Below are 15,673 nucleotides of genomic sequence, written 5' to 3' on the forward strand. Positions count from 1 at the left end.
GGCAGGAGGTCTGCAGTGAGGTGCATCTTACCGAGTGGGAGAAGGCAACTAAAGTGCAAAAGAAGCGCATGGGTAAGTTTCACACCTTGATGCGGTTTCTGAGTACTCCTGTCATGTCATAATGACATGCCTGACGTTTTGATTGTTGGCGGTTGGATCACTGAAACACCCACCAATCGCTGAAATGAAGCTGCAGAAGTGCACGTGAGATTGTGGGGGTCTCATGGCTCTGAACAGCACCGATCAAAACGTGACATGTCACTATGAGGGTATGTTCCCACACACTAATTACGGACGTAATTCGGGGGTGTTTGACCTCTATTACGCACGCTAAATACGCCGCAATAGCGTTGACAAACATCTGCCCAGTGAAAGCAATGGGCTGACGTTTGTGTGTTCAAGCGCCGTGTATATTTACGCGTCAATAGACGCCCGCGTCAAAGAAGTGACCTGTCACTTCTTGTGTCATAATTGGAGCCGTTATTCATGGGCTCCTATGAAAATCAATTACGTCCGTAAAGGACGCTGCGTTAAAGCGCCAGCACATGCCTTTACGGCTGAAATTACGGGTGATGTTTTCTCCTGAAACCAGCAACGTCATTTCAGCCGTTACGGACGCTGTCGTGTGGGCACATGGAAAACGTGGCAAGTCTGCTGTAGTTTCTGCAACGTCGGAATTACCTGTCAAATATGCAAATGTAGGTGCAGATTTGTTGCGTAAACAACAAAAATTTGCAGCATCATTTTCATATAATAAACAACATTTCCTAATATCTAGTAATGTACTCTTCTAAAATGTTGATCTGTGATTGGTTTATTTTATATCATAGTCGAAAACGTCAAAACACGCTGGAACACGTGCCGAGACCAATTAAAGCGTGAGATGAATGACAAGGGGAAGAGCGGAGACGGACGTCTGAAAAAAAAGCCATACATGTACACCAAACAACTTTCGTTTCTTCTTGATGTAATGCAGGTTGGCCCGTAAGTATTGCTTATATACTTTGATCATTGTAGTCTGCCCATGTAGCCAGTTGTGTAAGTACCGCTGTAGCAGCCGTAGCGACTGCTACGGGGACCGCGGCATGAGGGGACTCCACCATGTCCGGAGGCTCCGCTAGCAGCCGCTATGACGGCTACAGCGGGACGCAACTGAACACTACGGCTGAGCAGGGAGGTATCTCTCCGCTCTGACATTAAACAACAGACATGTATCCCCTAACCACTGAATAGGGGATACATGTGTGATCGCTGGCATTGACAGGGAGAACGGGGGACAGAAAGTACCCTGAACTTCTCCATCCCAAACCTCGTACTTTCGCCAGCTCCGTAAAAATGAATGGAGCCAAAGTCGTGCTTGTGCGCATACATAACCAGCGCTCCTTTCAATTTTTTGGAGCTGTGCAGACGGCAGAAATTAAGGGGACTTTCAGTCCCCCCTTCACCCTATCGCTGCCAGCGATAACGCATGTATTTGTAGGACACACTATAGGTGGCATTTGTCCGGGGGGCGGGGAGGGGGGCCTGTATGGCGTTAGGGCTCTGCATGTAGTGATGCATACATAGTGTATTTGCCCAGCTGTAGACATGACGTTAAATTACTACAAAAATTCCCTAACATTATGTTTTCATTTTCAAACAGAACCAAGGATAATCTGGAGGAAGAAGAAGACTCTGATGAGACTCAAATTGAAGAGCCTGACGTAGCTTTGGGGACTGCTAGGTCCACTTCCACTCCTGTGACAGCGGAACCAACAACAGTGGATAATCCAGTCTGTGCCGCGGACGAAGAAATTATACCCCGAGGTAAACGTCGACGTTCTGCCAAAGGTCCAACACGTACAGAGCCAAGGCAGGAAGTCGACTTGCGTGTATTAGAGCACTTGGAGAAAAGAGCTACTGAAACTGAAGAGGGCACCTTCTGTCGCGCTCTCTCTAATATTCTTAAAAGAGTGCCAATTTCCAGACAGATAAGGTGCCAAACAGCACTAATGGAAGTCGTGGAAATATTTGCGACACATCCTGACCCACGTGCAATGCATCAGGCCATCGAGTTTCATAGACGGGGGTGTGATGCAAGCACCTTCAACTCTGTCCCTCCAGCACCTGCAGCAACCGCCCAAGGCATCCAGCATCCGTCATATGTAGACTCAATGCCGCTATTCAGTGACGATCGTTCAGTTTATGGCATGCCAGGACCTTCTCAACAACAGTATGGGCAAATGCAGCAGGGGGAGGCAGTTCCACGACCACATCATGAACCTGCACCTTCGCAATCCTTTTACAATTTATAATTTAGTTATATAACATAGTTTTGTTTATGTTTGTTGACACTATTTTATGCAAGAAATAAAATAAGTTTATAGTTAATTATGTGTTTGTCTTTATTATTATTGCAAAACATAATGAGGTATTGGTTTGCATTTCTGCCAAATGCAAATGTATTTCTGTTTTTTTTTTTTTAATTCTTTATTAATTAATTAAAAAAAAAAAAAAAGCGATTATTAGCTCGCAACCCGCGTCAAGGGTCCTCATTCTCTTGCGAGTCCCTACTCTACTACTGCAACTTTAACTACTAACATTTGTAACATAAACCGGAAATACAACAGTCCCTCTAAAATTTTAATTTGGCAGACGAAGCACATCCCTTTGCCAAGGAACTGCTCCCTCAGGTGATACAAAATAGTCTGTATGCAAATTACGGACTGCCAGTCCAGACACTCCAGGTCTTCCATGTGGTGTGTAGTCCAAAGGGATGTAATTAGTAGAGAAATGGTTCAGCTCTGCGTCCACTGCCGACTCATGAATCCTCATAAAATTGTGGAGGACAACACAGGCTTGGATAACCTTTGTCACATTTTCAGGATTCATCTGAATGGAGCTCTGGAACACACGCCACTTGCTGCTTAGAATTCCGAAGGCGCACTCCACATACCGTCTTGCACGTGTAAGGCGGTAGTTAAAAATGCGCCTCTGTTCATCTAAGCCACGCCTAGGGAATGGACGCATCAGGTGAGGGGACAGTCCGAAACCTTCATCACCCACAATGACAAAGGGTGCTGGTGGTCCTGTAGATCCTGGAAGCTGTCTAGGTTCCGGAAGGTCGAGCTGGTTAGATGCTAGACGTTCACCCATTCTGGAAGCCCTGAAGATGCCAGCATCCGCAGAGCTTCCATAGGCCCCAATATCGACAATTATAAACCGATAGTCACTGTCAGCCAAGGCCAACAGCACCACCGAGAAAAACTGCTTATAATTGAAATACTGAGACCCTGAGTGAGCAGGCTTTTTTACGCGGATGTGCTTACCATCTAGCGCACCAACACAGTTGGGAAACTGTGCTGATTGGAAGAAGCCATCGGCAATCCGAATCCAGTCCTCTGGCTTGGGCTTTGGCATAACTGCTGCTCGAAGTTGCTGCCAGATGACTTCGCAGGTAAGCTTGACAATCTTCGAAATAGTGGAGCACCCCAGCAGAAACTGGAAATGTAGCGATGCAAAGGAGTTGCCGGTAGCAAGAAATCTGTAAAAAAAAAAAAACATATATAACAAAATATGCACATACAGGAAAAATATCTGCAGCACGGTGGCAAGGCGGCAATATGCACAGGGGACAAGTATACTAATATTGTTTGCAGGGTAGAGACATGTCGTAGAAGGGGATTTAGGTTTTCTTACCTCAGAGTGACGATCAGGCGTTCCTCTGGAGAAATGCAACGTCTCATGGTGGTGTCCTGGAAGATCAGTCCAGGACGAAGGTCCGCCAGCAGACAGTCAAAAGTTTGCACGGACATACGGCAGTAGCTGAGGAACTTGTCCGGGTGCTGCCGCAGGTCTGAGTACAGCATGTTAAAATGCCCCTTCCTAAGCCGTTGTGAGATAATGGGGTGAACCCAATATCTCCTCCTCCTCGGTTCTTCGTCCAGCATTGGTGGTTGCTGTCCAAATCGCCTGGAGAGGAGCCAGTGCAGGAGTACATCATCCACATTATCAGAAGACATGTTCGCAGTGAGTAACTGACAAAAACCACAGCTATATCAGCAGCGCAATCTCACTGAACTCGCACAAAGCAAAGTTCAGGAAAAATGCAGCAGGAAATGGCTCCAGAGCGATCATGTGACCTTCTAAAGGGGGTTTGACCAAGCTTTTGGCATCCTGTTTAAAAGTCCTTTTTTTTTTTTTCATCCGCATTTTTGCGGATTACATACGGATGAACTGCGGATTACATACGGATGAACTGCGGATGACATTCCACGGAACACGGTCCTGGAATTTGCGGACCAGAAAAACACCACGGTCGTGTGCATGAGGCCTAACTCTAACTAACCTAACCCTTCACCACACCAGGCCAACACCCCGCCTCATGTCCGCTTAGTCCTGATGCTGGCCTCCGCCACCACACCGTAGACCTCCCACTCAGACCCTCGCCCCATGTCCTCTCATGTTCTGCATAGTCCGGGCCCGAGCGGGAGAAAAAAATTGAAAACAATATAATCCTCCCCACACCCCCCCATTCCCCCACCCAACCTATCTAAACCCCTGTCACGCTTCCTCGCATATACATAACAACAAAAAAACACAACCCGAAAGCACCAAGTTCGGTTCCTGTAAGCCTTTATTCTGCCTTTATGTACTGAAAACAAAAAACTCTGCCGTGCACAATCCCAGCCTACCACCAGAAAGAGGAGAAAGAGACCCACCCGACCCCCCCAGGGATAGGATCCACCCACGCCGACACCTTCCCTATCGCTTCCCCTATCGCTTTCCCCTAAAGCTGTCCCTTCTCTTACCCTCTGTTTGATCTAGCCCTAAACTCGCCCTCCTTTCCCTATTGTTTTCCCTATCGCTTAATTTTTTAGTGCCTAAGCGAGGGCGGACCCCCCCCAGATGAGCCAGATGAGCCCCCCCCTAAGGTCAATACCCTAAGGCACCCCAAAAGAAAAGCCCCTCCATAGGCGAGAGGCTTTGGATGCTCCCAGTCTATCAACCTCCAAAGAACGTACCTTCACCAAGCCACCGATGATGTTCCCTACAACTTCTTCCACCAGAAGGATTTTGCTCTGCGTAGATACTAAACACCATGCGTTCCAGGTAAAGTGCCTAACCACTATGCTAACTAAAAAAAGAAGTGTTACGGTCCCTACCACCTAGGTCTCCGAACATCCCATGAGCCCACCCGGCCTAGGAGAGGTTGGCTAAGCCGAGCCAGCCGATGGAGGCACCCACCCTTTTGTACACCTCTGCATTAAAGGAGCAATGAAGCAGGAAATGCTCCATACTCTCTAGTGTATCGCTACACTCCTCCCGAGGACATCCTCTGTCATCAGTGTTTCTGTACTTCAAATTGCCCCTTACGTACAGTCTCCCGTGGAAGCAGCGCCAAGCCAGATCCCAAAACTTCTGGGGAATCCTCACTGAATTTAAAAGTTTTAATCCCTCCCCGAGGTCACTACTTGGGCAGTCTTTGAGAGCCAGGGGCTTCCGGAAGTGGGTCATCAGAACCCTTCTGTCGAGGAATTTCCTCGGCATGGTCCTGATCTCCCACACCTCGAGACCCCACCGGCGTACCATCTTCAAGACCAGGGCGGCATAAGCCGGGAGATGTCCATGGGGTGTACGCAGGTCTTTCACTTGGCCTCCTCTCTCCCATTCCTGGAAGAAGGGCTGAAACCACTCCCTGTAGGAGAGAATCCACCAAGGAGCCCTCTCTTGCCAGAGGTTTGCCATATTGATCTTAACAAAGGTGTTCACTAGGAACACCACTGGGTTAACCATACCTAACCCTCCTAGTTTCCTTGGTAGATGCGTAACTTCTCTCTTAATTAGGTTGAGCCTGTTCCCCCATAACAGTTGGAAGAACAGGCTATAGACCCGAGCCCAGAGAGGTTCTGGCAAGATGCACACACTGCCGAGGTATAGCAACATGGGCACCAGGTAAGCTTTGGCCAAGTGAACCCTTTCTCTAAGGGTTAAGGACCAACCCTTCCATTGGCCGACCTTCTGGGCAACTAACTTTAGCCTGTCATCCCAGTTTTTCTTGGGATAATCACCCGGGCCAAATTCCACTCCTAAGATCTTTGCAGACCCCTGAGGTTCTGGAAGGGTGCCCAGGAGACCAAAACTAGCCAGAGACTTACGCACTTGTCACGGTTAACCCTGAATCCAGATGCCCGTGAGTAACATTCCACTTCTGACATCACCCACTCCGCCTCCCCTTGCGAGGAGACGAAAATGGAGATGTCATCCGCGTATGCAACCACCCTCTGAGTGGCTTCCGGCCCTTCCAAGCCGACCCCGATCCCCGCCAATGGTCCACGGTCAACCCTTCTTAAAAAAGGGTCAATCGCAAACACATATAGCAGGGGACTCAAAGGACAGCCCTGGCGGACACCAGACCCAACCTCAAAGGGGGTTCCAACCCAACCGTTAACCAGTGCGAAAGTCTCTGCCCCAGCGTATAAGGTCTGGAGCCAATTGACAAACCCTCCCGGCAGACCATACCTCAGAAGGACCGACCATAGATACTTGTGATTCACTCGGTCAAACACTTTGGCCTGGTCCAAGGACAGAACGTACCCCTTCCACTGGCCAGAATTTCCCCGTTCCACTGCCTCTCTGACACTGAGGACAGCACTAAAAGTGCTGCGGCCTGGAACGGAACAATGCTGGACCAGCGAAAGAAGCCGGGGTGCAAATTTCACCAACCGATTAAACAGCACCTTTGCGAGAACCTTTCTGTCCGTATTGTGGAGCGCTATGGGACGCCAATTCTCAATACGAGTCGAATCCTTACCTTTTGATAGAACAATCAAAGCTGACCTCCTCATTGACCTCGGCAGAGTGCCCGAGGATAGACACTCATTAAATACAGATGTCAATAGAGGAACTAGGGTTCCTTTAAAGGTCTTGTAGAACTCGGATGTTAAGCCACCCGGCCCTGGCGATTTTTTCAGACCTAGTCCGTCAATCGCCAGCATTACTTCCTCTTCTTTGATTGGATCTATCAAGACATTAAGGGAGGAATCCTCTCCTGGCTCAGGGATAGTTTCAGCCAGGAAAGTCGACATCTCCTCTCGGTCTGGATCCTGCCTACCCAAAAGGTGAGAGTAGAAGGATCTAACGACCTCCAGGATCCCTGACTTGGATCTCCTCAGGGACCCTGTACTGTCTATTAGTCCTGTCACTATTTTACGACTCACTGACATCTTACAGTTCCTGTAGGGGTCGGGCGAGCGGTACCTCCCGAAATCCCTCTCAAGAACCAAAGATGCGTGCCAATCATACTGACACCTTTTGAGCAGCGCTTTCACCCCGAAGATCTCCTCCTGACTACCTCCGTCCGAGACCAGACGTTCGAGTTTCCTCCTCAGTTCCTGATACAGGCGGTACCTGCTCATGGACCTGAGGCCTGAAAGCTGGCGGAAAAATCCTGCTACCCGATATTTAATCAACTCCCACCACTCAGACTTAGTGCCACCTAGATCCAACAAAGGTACCTGGTCCTGGAGAAAATCTTCAAAGGCCTGTCTTATTTCTGCTTCTTCCAGGAGAGTGGAATTCAGCCTCCATATACCTCGACCCATCCGAAGGGATTCTGCAATGTTCAGAGAAAACAAAATCATACAGTGGTCGGAGAATTCCACCTCAACAACGGACACTGGTGAAGAGATGGCTTCCTCCTTCAAAAAAAAACTATCTATCCTAGACCTACAGCTTCCTCTTTGATAGGTGAACCCGGGGTGACCTGGGGTATGCCTGATGTGGATATCCACCAGGCGAGCTTCGCTAGCTATGCTATTTAAGGCTACACTATCGTGGGCCAGTCTGTCTATGGAACCTCCTCTATCGCGGGGTCTAACGACAGTGTTAAAATCCCCTCCAAAGATGACCTGTCGACTAGAAAAAAGGAAAGGCTTAATCCTCATGAAGAGATTTTTTCGATCCCACTTAGTTTGGGGACCATAGATGTTGATTAATCACAATTCTTGTCCCTTTATGAGAACATCTAAAATCAGGCACCTCCCCATTTCTAATTCTATCATCCGTCGGCATTTCACCGCTGCGGTGAAAAGAACCGCCACACCGCTATATGGCTCGGCCGCAAGAGACCAGTAGGAGGGCCCGCGTCGCCAATCCCTCCTGGCTTTTACGACGTCTGCCAAAAGTGACAGCCTGGTCTCCTACAAAAACAAAATGTCAGCTTCAACTCGGCTGAGAAAATCAAAGGCCGCAAATTTAGCCATATCTGACTTAATGCTGGCGACATTAATGGAAGCCAGCGTCAACGGTATGGGTACCGCCATCCTGGATGATAAAATTAGATGGCTTTCTTCTTCCTACCCCTGTCATGGTCTGAGGAGGACCCCCCAGACTCTCTTCCTTTCTTGACACGTTTTTTTGAGGTGGTGGAGTCCATTCCCTCCTGGCGGACCTCCCCCCCCCTCACTCACACTCCCATCCTCGTCCCCCTGCCCCAGGTTGACCCCTGCCCCAGAGGCCTTTGTACCTCTCGGGGGAAGGGGTCCAGCACCCTCTGAGACCCCTACCTCACCCTCCTCTTCACTTTGCTGAAGAGCCGGAAAATCCATGGAGGACTTGGTAGCGGTTGGGGGAGAGCACCAGAGGGGTGCAGATGTTGCCTTCCGTGGCCGGGGCTTGGCCAGATGACTTTGGCCCGCTCAGGATCTTGCCCTGTGTCCCAGGTGATTTTTTAGGCTGTACCCTCTCTTCCTCACCAACACTTTCATATTGGGAGGATTGAGAGTCCTCAGCCACTTGCTCCCTCTGGATCCTCCTGACCTCCTCATCCAATTCAGCGTCCCCAAGGGCATCCGTCTCCAGGGCAGGCTCCGGGTTCAGGCCAGAGGTCCGCCCAGTTGCCTGGGTTTCCCTCAGCTCCCTCTCCTTTTGCCTCTTCTCCAGCCTTCGATGGTAGGAAGGCTGGAGCCCTTTCCTTGATGTCTTCACTTGCCCTTTTGCTCCGCCCTCTCTGCACGCCTCCCCACCCACAGGAGCCACCCCACTCTCTCCTCCTGCAGGCTTGGCGACGGCATTGACCACGGAGCGGGGACACCTACTGAATGGGTGACCTAAGTCACCACACAGGTGACACCTAATCTGGTCACACGATGCAGCTAGATGACCTATCCCCCCACAATGAGCGCACTTCTGTACTGTGCAAGCTGCACTCAAATGCGAGGGGTCGCCGCACCGGTGACACAGCCTTGGTTGCCCCTGGTAGAAGACCAGGATACGATCCCTCCCAAGGAAAGCAGAGGATGGGATGTGGGACACAGTTTGCCCCAGACGTTTAAGTTTCACCATAAACGTCCAGGCCCCCGACCAGATGCCAAACTCGTCCAGGTTCTTCCTGGGCATCTCCGCTACTTCCCCATACCGACTTAGCCAGGTCATGATGTCAACGCAAGAAAGTGACTCGTTACGGGTGAGAACGGTCACCTTCTTGAGACCATTCTGACGGGATATTGCTTGTGCAGCAAAATCCCGCCAGCCGGGCTCGTCCTTCACCAGCTCATAATTCCCCCAGAAGACCTCTAGGCCTCCCGGTTGAACAAAGCTGATGTCGAACTCAGCTGAGCCATGAGGATGTATCAGGGCGAAGTTGTCACGCGCCCTGAAGCCCATCCCCAGAAGCAGCTCCACCACCGTTTTTCTGGGGGGACAGATTTCATTGCCACGCCACCGGAGACGGACCACATTCCTCCTGACCACAGCCTGCCCGGTTGTCGGGAGCGACCACTGATCTCCTCTTTTCTCTCGGAAGGCCTCTAACCCGTACCTATCTATCCAGAAGGATAGATCCCTCTGCACACCCTCTATGGTTAGGGACTGCTTCCCCTCCCTTAAGGCCTGCAGGTGGCGCTGTTGCAAGTGACCCTCGCCAGGGCCCGAGGACGAGGGTGGGCGGGCCGGCGGTCCCCCCCCCCACTACCCCGGCATAAGTCCTGCTTGGGGCGCTGGGAAGGGGAGCGCCAGGTCCCCCCACACTTCCGGCTGAAACATCCTCCCGTGATCCTAACACCCTTTTGGCCAAGCGAGGTTCCACATTGTTACGTTTTTCCTTAGCCTTCCCTGCCCTGACCCCCACCCCCACCTCTGCATCATCAGGCGCAACTATGGAGGGGACATAAGCGGCACCTCAACGCAACCCTCCGCATCATTGGTGTCCATGTCACTTGCCAGGGCAGGGAGAGGCACTTCTTCATTTATATTTACATTAGCATTTACATTAACATTTTTATTCACATTTGCATTTTTATTCACATTTGCATTTTTATTCACATTTGCATTTTTATTCATATTTGCATTTTTATTCATATTTTTATTCATATTTTTTTTTTCCACTGTATTTACTGTATTCACTGTATTATTGGCTTCTCTATTCTTTATCATGTTGCTTTCTGCTTCTATAAGCATTTCGCATGATGAGCTGCTTTGCAGTGGCCGCTCTGTGCATATGCCAGCCGGGCCACTCCCCTCCTCCGCTCTGGAGTGTCCGGCTCCGCCCCTTTCACCTGCCAGGCTGCACAGCAGCGGCCGCTCCGCGTGTTTACCAGCCAGGCCTCTCCCCTCCTCCACTCTGGAGTGGCCGGCTCCGCCTCCAGCAGAGGCTTTGGCTACGCCCTTGTCCGAGGCGTCGGGAGCCCGCTGGCCTATCACACTGGCCGGTCCCGGTGCGACCGGACCGGCCTCGTTGCAGGCACCCGACCCGCGGGACAGCGGTGCCCTCGACTTCCGGTCCGCCCCCTCCTCCGGTATGCGGCTCACACCGCACACCGGTCTCCGGGGCTCGCCATCAGCCGGGACTGGGGCCACGCCCCCTGCAGCGCTCTGACAGCCAGCGTCGCCCACTTCACAGTGAGCGGCTTCCGGCGCCATCTTGCCCGCCCTCGATGCTATCTCCCCGCTTTCCCGCCCAGACTCCACTGCAGAAGCCGGGGCTGGGGGGTTTGCGGGTCCTGCACGTCGGACCAGAATCTCTTCTGGCCCGGAGTGCAGGGGAGACCCGTGCACATATACAAGTCTCACCTCTCTTCTTTCTTCCATCTGTCTCCTCAGCTTTTTGCATCTCCTCCGCTCTGCTGCTGTACTTCTCTCACCTTCCTCCGGGGGCAGCTCCGTGCCGAAGCTGAACCCCTCCAGCGATACTGGGGATTCCTGGTCACGTATCTGGGTCATCATACCGGGGGGGGGGTGCTCCCCCTCGGACACGGAGCTGCTCCCCGAATCTGGCAGCTGTGCTGCACCTGGCAAGATAGAACTCGCCAGAACTGACTGACCCGAATCCTCCTGCACAGGAACCGGTACTGACTTGCCAGGGTTTTCCTCGTCCGCAGTTCCTCTGCTTGCTGTCACCTTGCTTGCTGTCAGTTTTTTTTTTCTTTGTTTTCATTTTGGTTTAATCCTTCCATTTGCTGGAACCTGTCGTCGTTACGTAATTTCTCTGTGAAGGCTCCTCCCCTTTCCAGAATTACGTCTCTCCTGTCTTCCACCTCATTTACCTCCAGCAGCAGGGAGCGGACCTGTGCCGAGTATTTGGCCCGCCTGCTGCCGGAGGATTTTGCCGCTCTCTGCCGGGCCGCCGTCACTTCTCCTCGGAGCCGCTGCAGGGACTTCCCCAGGTCTTTATATTCCTCGAGGTGGGCCACCAGGCGGGAGCCAAAAGTAGTGGCCTCCTCTCCCGGCCTCAGTGACCCCCACTCCACGAGGTCCCTGCAGCCATGGTGTTCCGGTCCTGCTTCTCCTTGCTCCATTGCCTCTGCTCTCCTGGCGGCATGCTGCGATGCCCCAGCCGCCTGGGGGGGTGAGGCCACATTGATGCAGCCCCGCGATGTCCTCCTCTCCCCTGGGGCTGGCTCAGCTTTCCCAGCCGACTGGGATGTCCCTCCACCCCCCACCGGTCTGCTCCGGAGGGTGGAGGCCCGGGACTCCATCTCCAGATGGAGCCCCCCTCGGGGCACACTGCTAGCCCAGGCAGATGTACTATACCTGGGCAGATAACAGAGCAGAGTCCCTGGGAAGGTATGCAAAAAACACCACACCCAAAGTAAGCACCTCCTCTCTCCTCAGAGAGCAAGCCGCATCTGCCAAGAAAATGGGTCAATTTTTGGAGGGCTTGTCAAAAGCCATTGCTTCTTCTTTTACCACCTTATAGGTATGAACCCTGGCAGGCATCAGCCGCCTAAAATGGTTAATTTGTGTACCTTTTTTAACAATGCATTAAGCATACAACATGCACCAGTGCAGTGGTTTCTGTTAGTTATCACCGTGTCCCATCCGTTTTCCTAGAGCCATACATGTTGGCGTAACTTTGACACCTTAAAGACAGCTCAAAAGTACTTGGATACACTCATGGGTGACCTAAGAGTGTTATACAGGGCTTCTAGGGCTTTAAAACAGTGTTATACACAATTTTTAGGGGCTTTCTTGTATTACAGGTTCGGTCCGAATCAAACTTTTTCATGAAATTCGGCGAACCTGCCGAACCGAACTTTTCATAAGAAACTGATGCAGCTGATACGACATTTTACAAGAGTAAAACCCAATGTTGGAGGGGCCGTGTTTTCCAAGCTGCTCTCATTGCTACAAATGTTACGAGATTTTCAAAACAAACTACCAATTTGCAGCACCAAGTTCCACATAAGTATGGACTTGCATTGTCTTGTATGTCACTTTGCCAGACTGCTGGTATAATCGAGCTGCTGGCATTACAATGACAGGAAACAGAATGCACCTATTTCTACTTCGTACTAACACTGTGCGTTGTCTATACTTAGGACTCCCCTCATCCCACTAACGCATGAAGTTGCTGCAGAGTAACATTTACTGAGACGCATTCGAAGAATCCAGTGAGACTGGAAGATATAATTTAAGACACTATGTAGTCGGGGGCGGGTTGTAGATCGTGAACATGAATCACTGGAGTAGTTGTACTATTAATGTGTTCTGTACAGTATAGTTAGTGCACCAATGAGGACAGCGCCACCATCTGCACGAGGCAGTAGTGAATGTATAGGTCATGAGTAACGCAGAAGTTCTACACCCACCCACCGTACGGCTTCCTCTTCAATGTTTATCCCCGCGGTATATGAATTCATATGGGTAGATCTCTGTACAAGCAGAGCCACTTATCTGGCGCAGAACGTTTACATATCGGAGATCAGCGGTGAGCTCTGTTCTATGGACCATGTGGGCGGCTCTTAAAAGAGCCTTTGTGGTTAAATGTGGGATAAGCGGCGCTCACTTGCTCTTGGCGCTTTTGCTGCTCTCGGTCTTCTTGGGCAGCAGAACGGCCTGGATGTTGGGCAGGACGCCTCCCTGAGCGATGGTCACACCACCCAGCAGCTTGTTGAGCTCCTCGTCATTGCGCACGGCCAGCTGCAGGTGACGGGGGATGATTCGGGTCTTCTTGTTGTCCCGGGCGGCATTTCTGGCCAGTTCCAGGATCTCAGCGGTCAGATATTCCAGCACAGCGGCCATGTAAACCGGAGCGCCGGCACCCACCCTCTGAGCGTAGTTGCCCTTGCGGAGAAGTCTGTGCACACGACCGACAGGGAACTGAAGTCCTGCCCGGGATGAGCGGGTCTTGGCTTTAGCCCGCACTTTGCCTCCTTGCTTTCCTCTTCCAGACATGTCTATTATCTGATCAGATCTAACGGCTGCGCTCCCACCGTCACTTCTTATACCCGGATGGAGCAGAGAGCTTCTTCTCTGATTGGCCGCATCTAAAACTTGTATTCAACGCCAGACACTGTAGCCAATGAGGAAGTAGAATATTTCTATAGACTCGCAGATAACACCACGCCCCCTCCTCTGTCTCTACCAATAGGAACATCTCCCGCCTGAACTCGAATGGAGCAGGAATAAATCAGCAGCGGCGGCTTCTTCTCATTAGGCGCCAAGTAATGTGCCCCGTCCCTGCAGGAAGGACCCAAAGGCTCTTCTAAGAGCCCCCCACCAAGTCTACAACAGAGCTGCCGCCTCCATCTTGTGCTTATTCGTGCGCATGTCTTTATTCCCGCTGGTCTCCCATGTCTGGAAGAGTCGTTCAGTCCGTGCAGCCGCTCCTTCATGCTGCAGGATATGGGGGGACATTCCCGGGTGTGATAGCGCAGAGCTGCTGCTGCATTAGGGGCTTGTTATCTGCGGGCTGCACGGGCTGATTCTTCTCTATCCAACGATACCGTGAAACGCACAATTCCAATGTACCAATCTCCAGTATAAAGGGGGTGACGTACAAACATGTAACACGTCTTTATTACATCCGTATCGTTCCCGAATTACCGGCATTATGTCCCTGTCCTCTCATGTGACCGGCATTATGTCCCTGTTCCCTCATATTACCGGCATTATGTCCCTGTCCTCTCATGTGACCGGCATGTCCTATGTAGGAGGGTACAGGGACACAATGCCGGTAACATGTCCCTGTTCCCTCATCTTCCAGACATTGTCCCTGTTCCTTCATATTACCGGCTTTATGTCCCTGTTCCCTCATCTTCCAGACATTATGTCCCTGTTCCTTCATATTACTGGCTTTATGTCCCTGTTCCCTCATATTACCGGCATTACGTCCCTGTTCCTTCATATTACAGGCATTATGTCCCTGTTCCTTCATATTAGCGGCATTATGTCCCTGCTCCCTCATCTTACAGGCATTATGTCCCTCTTCCTTCAAATTACCGGCATTTTGTCCCTGTTTTTTCTTATTACAGGCATTATGTCCCTGTTCCTACATATTACCGGCATTATGTCCCTGTTCCTTCATATTACCGGCATTATGTCCCTGTTCCTTCATATTACAGGCATTATGTCCCTGTTCCTTCATATAACAGGCATTTTGTCCCTGTTTCTTCTTATTACAGGCATTATGTCCCTGTTCCAACATATTACCGGCATTATGTAAAAACAAGGGAAGGAGTAGGATCCAGCGCTGAGTCAATGTTTAAAATGGATTTTCTGTTCCAAGTTTAATGACATAATGTTAAAAGGAAGTCCAGTTGTGGATAGTCCTGGGTAGGTAAGAAGTGTAGGTAATGTCCTCGGGGCCTACGCGTTTCGGACGACTGCCGCGTCCTTAAACTTGGCTGTAATGATTTTGAATAGCGCGCGCTGTCAGGTTATGTACTGAGTCAGTGTGGTCAGATGATTGTTCTGTGCGTATCATCGTTGTGGTATGTTGGAACGCAAGCCGGAAGTAGTAGTCCGGTCCTGTGTTATGATTGTAAGGACTTGCGAGTGAGTATTGATCTTGTTAAAGGGCTGTTTTTTCTTGGATTGGGTGGTTTATATGGTACCTTGATGTGTGTTTGAAATAGATTGATATGTTTGTATGTTTTAATTGGTATATTTTTTCATTTCAGTTTTTTATTTGGAGGTGTCACATGACAACGAAGGCCGGATGGGCCGTCACCCGAGTCCAGTATGTCTCCCTGGAAACATCGTAAACATTCGTTTTATAGGTAAGTACGAAGGAAAATTTATAATGATACATTGAATTTTGTTTGTGTATCCTTTATTGTAGAAGAATATGAATGCTTCAAACGGGGCCCTTCAAACGGGGACAGGCATTATGTCCTTGTTCCTTCCTATTACTGCCATTACGTCCCTGTTCCTTCATATTACCGGCATTTTTCCCTGTTTCTTCTTATTACAG

General features: G+C 50.5%; 1 protein-coding gene across 1 annotated transcript; it reads right to left on the reverse strand.

Annotated features, from left to right (window-relative positions):
• Positions 1-13,260: 13,260 nt before the first annotated feature.
• LOC142663036 (histone H2A type 1-like) lies at positions 13,261-13,653 on the reverse strand. Its single transcript, XM_075841333.1, has one exon. The coding sequence runs from the start codon at positions 13,651-13,653 to the stop codon at positions 13,261-13,263; it is 393 nt and encodes a 130-aa protein (XP_075697448.1).
• Between the last annotated feature and the right edge of the window lie 2,020 nt (positions 13,654-15,673).

This window comes from Rhinoderma darwinii, chromosome 11 (genome assembly GCF_050947455.1).
Source record: "Rhinoderma darwinii isolate aRhiDar2 chromosome 11, aRhiDar2.hap1, whole genome shotgun sequence".
Classification (NCBI taxonomy): domain Eukaryota; kingdom Metazoa; phylum Chordata; class Amphibia; order Anura; family Rhinodermatidae; genus Rhinoderma; species Rhinoderma darwinii.

What these genes read in the sequence shown, in the direction of transcription:
- LOC142663036 (XM_075841333.1), bottom strand. Translation starts at nt 13,653, where the DNA reads ATGTCTGGAAGAGGAAAGCAAGGAGGCAAAGTGCGGGCTAAAGCCAAG.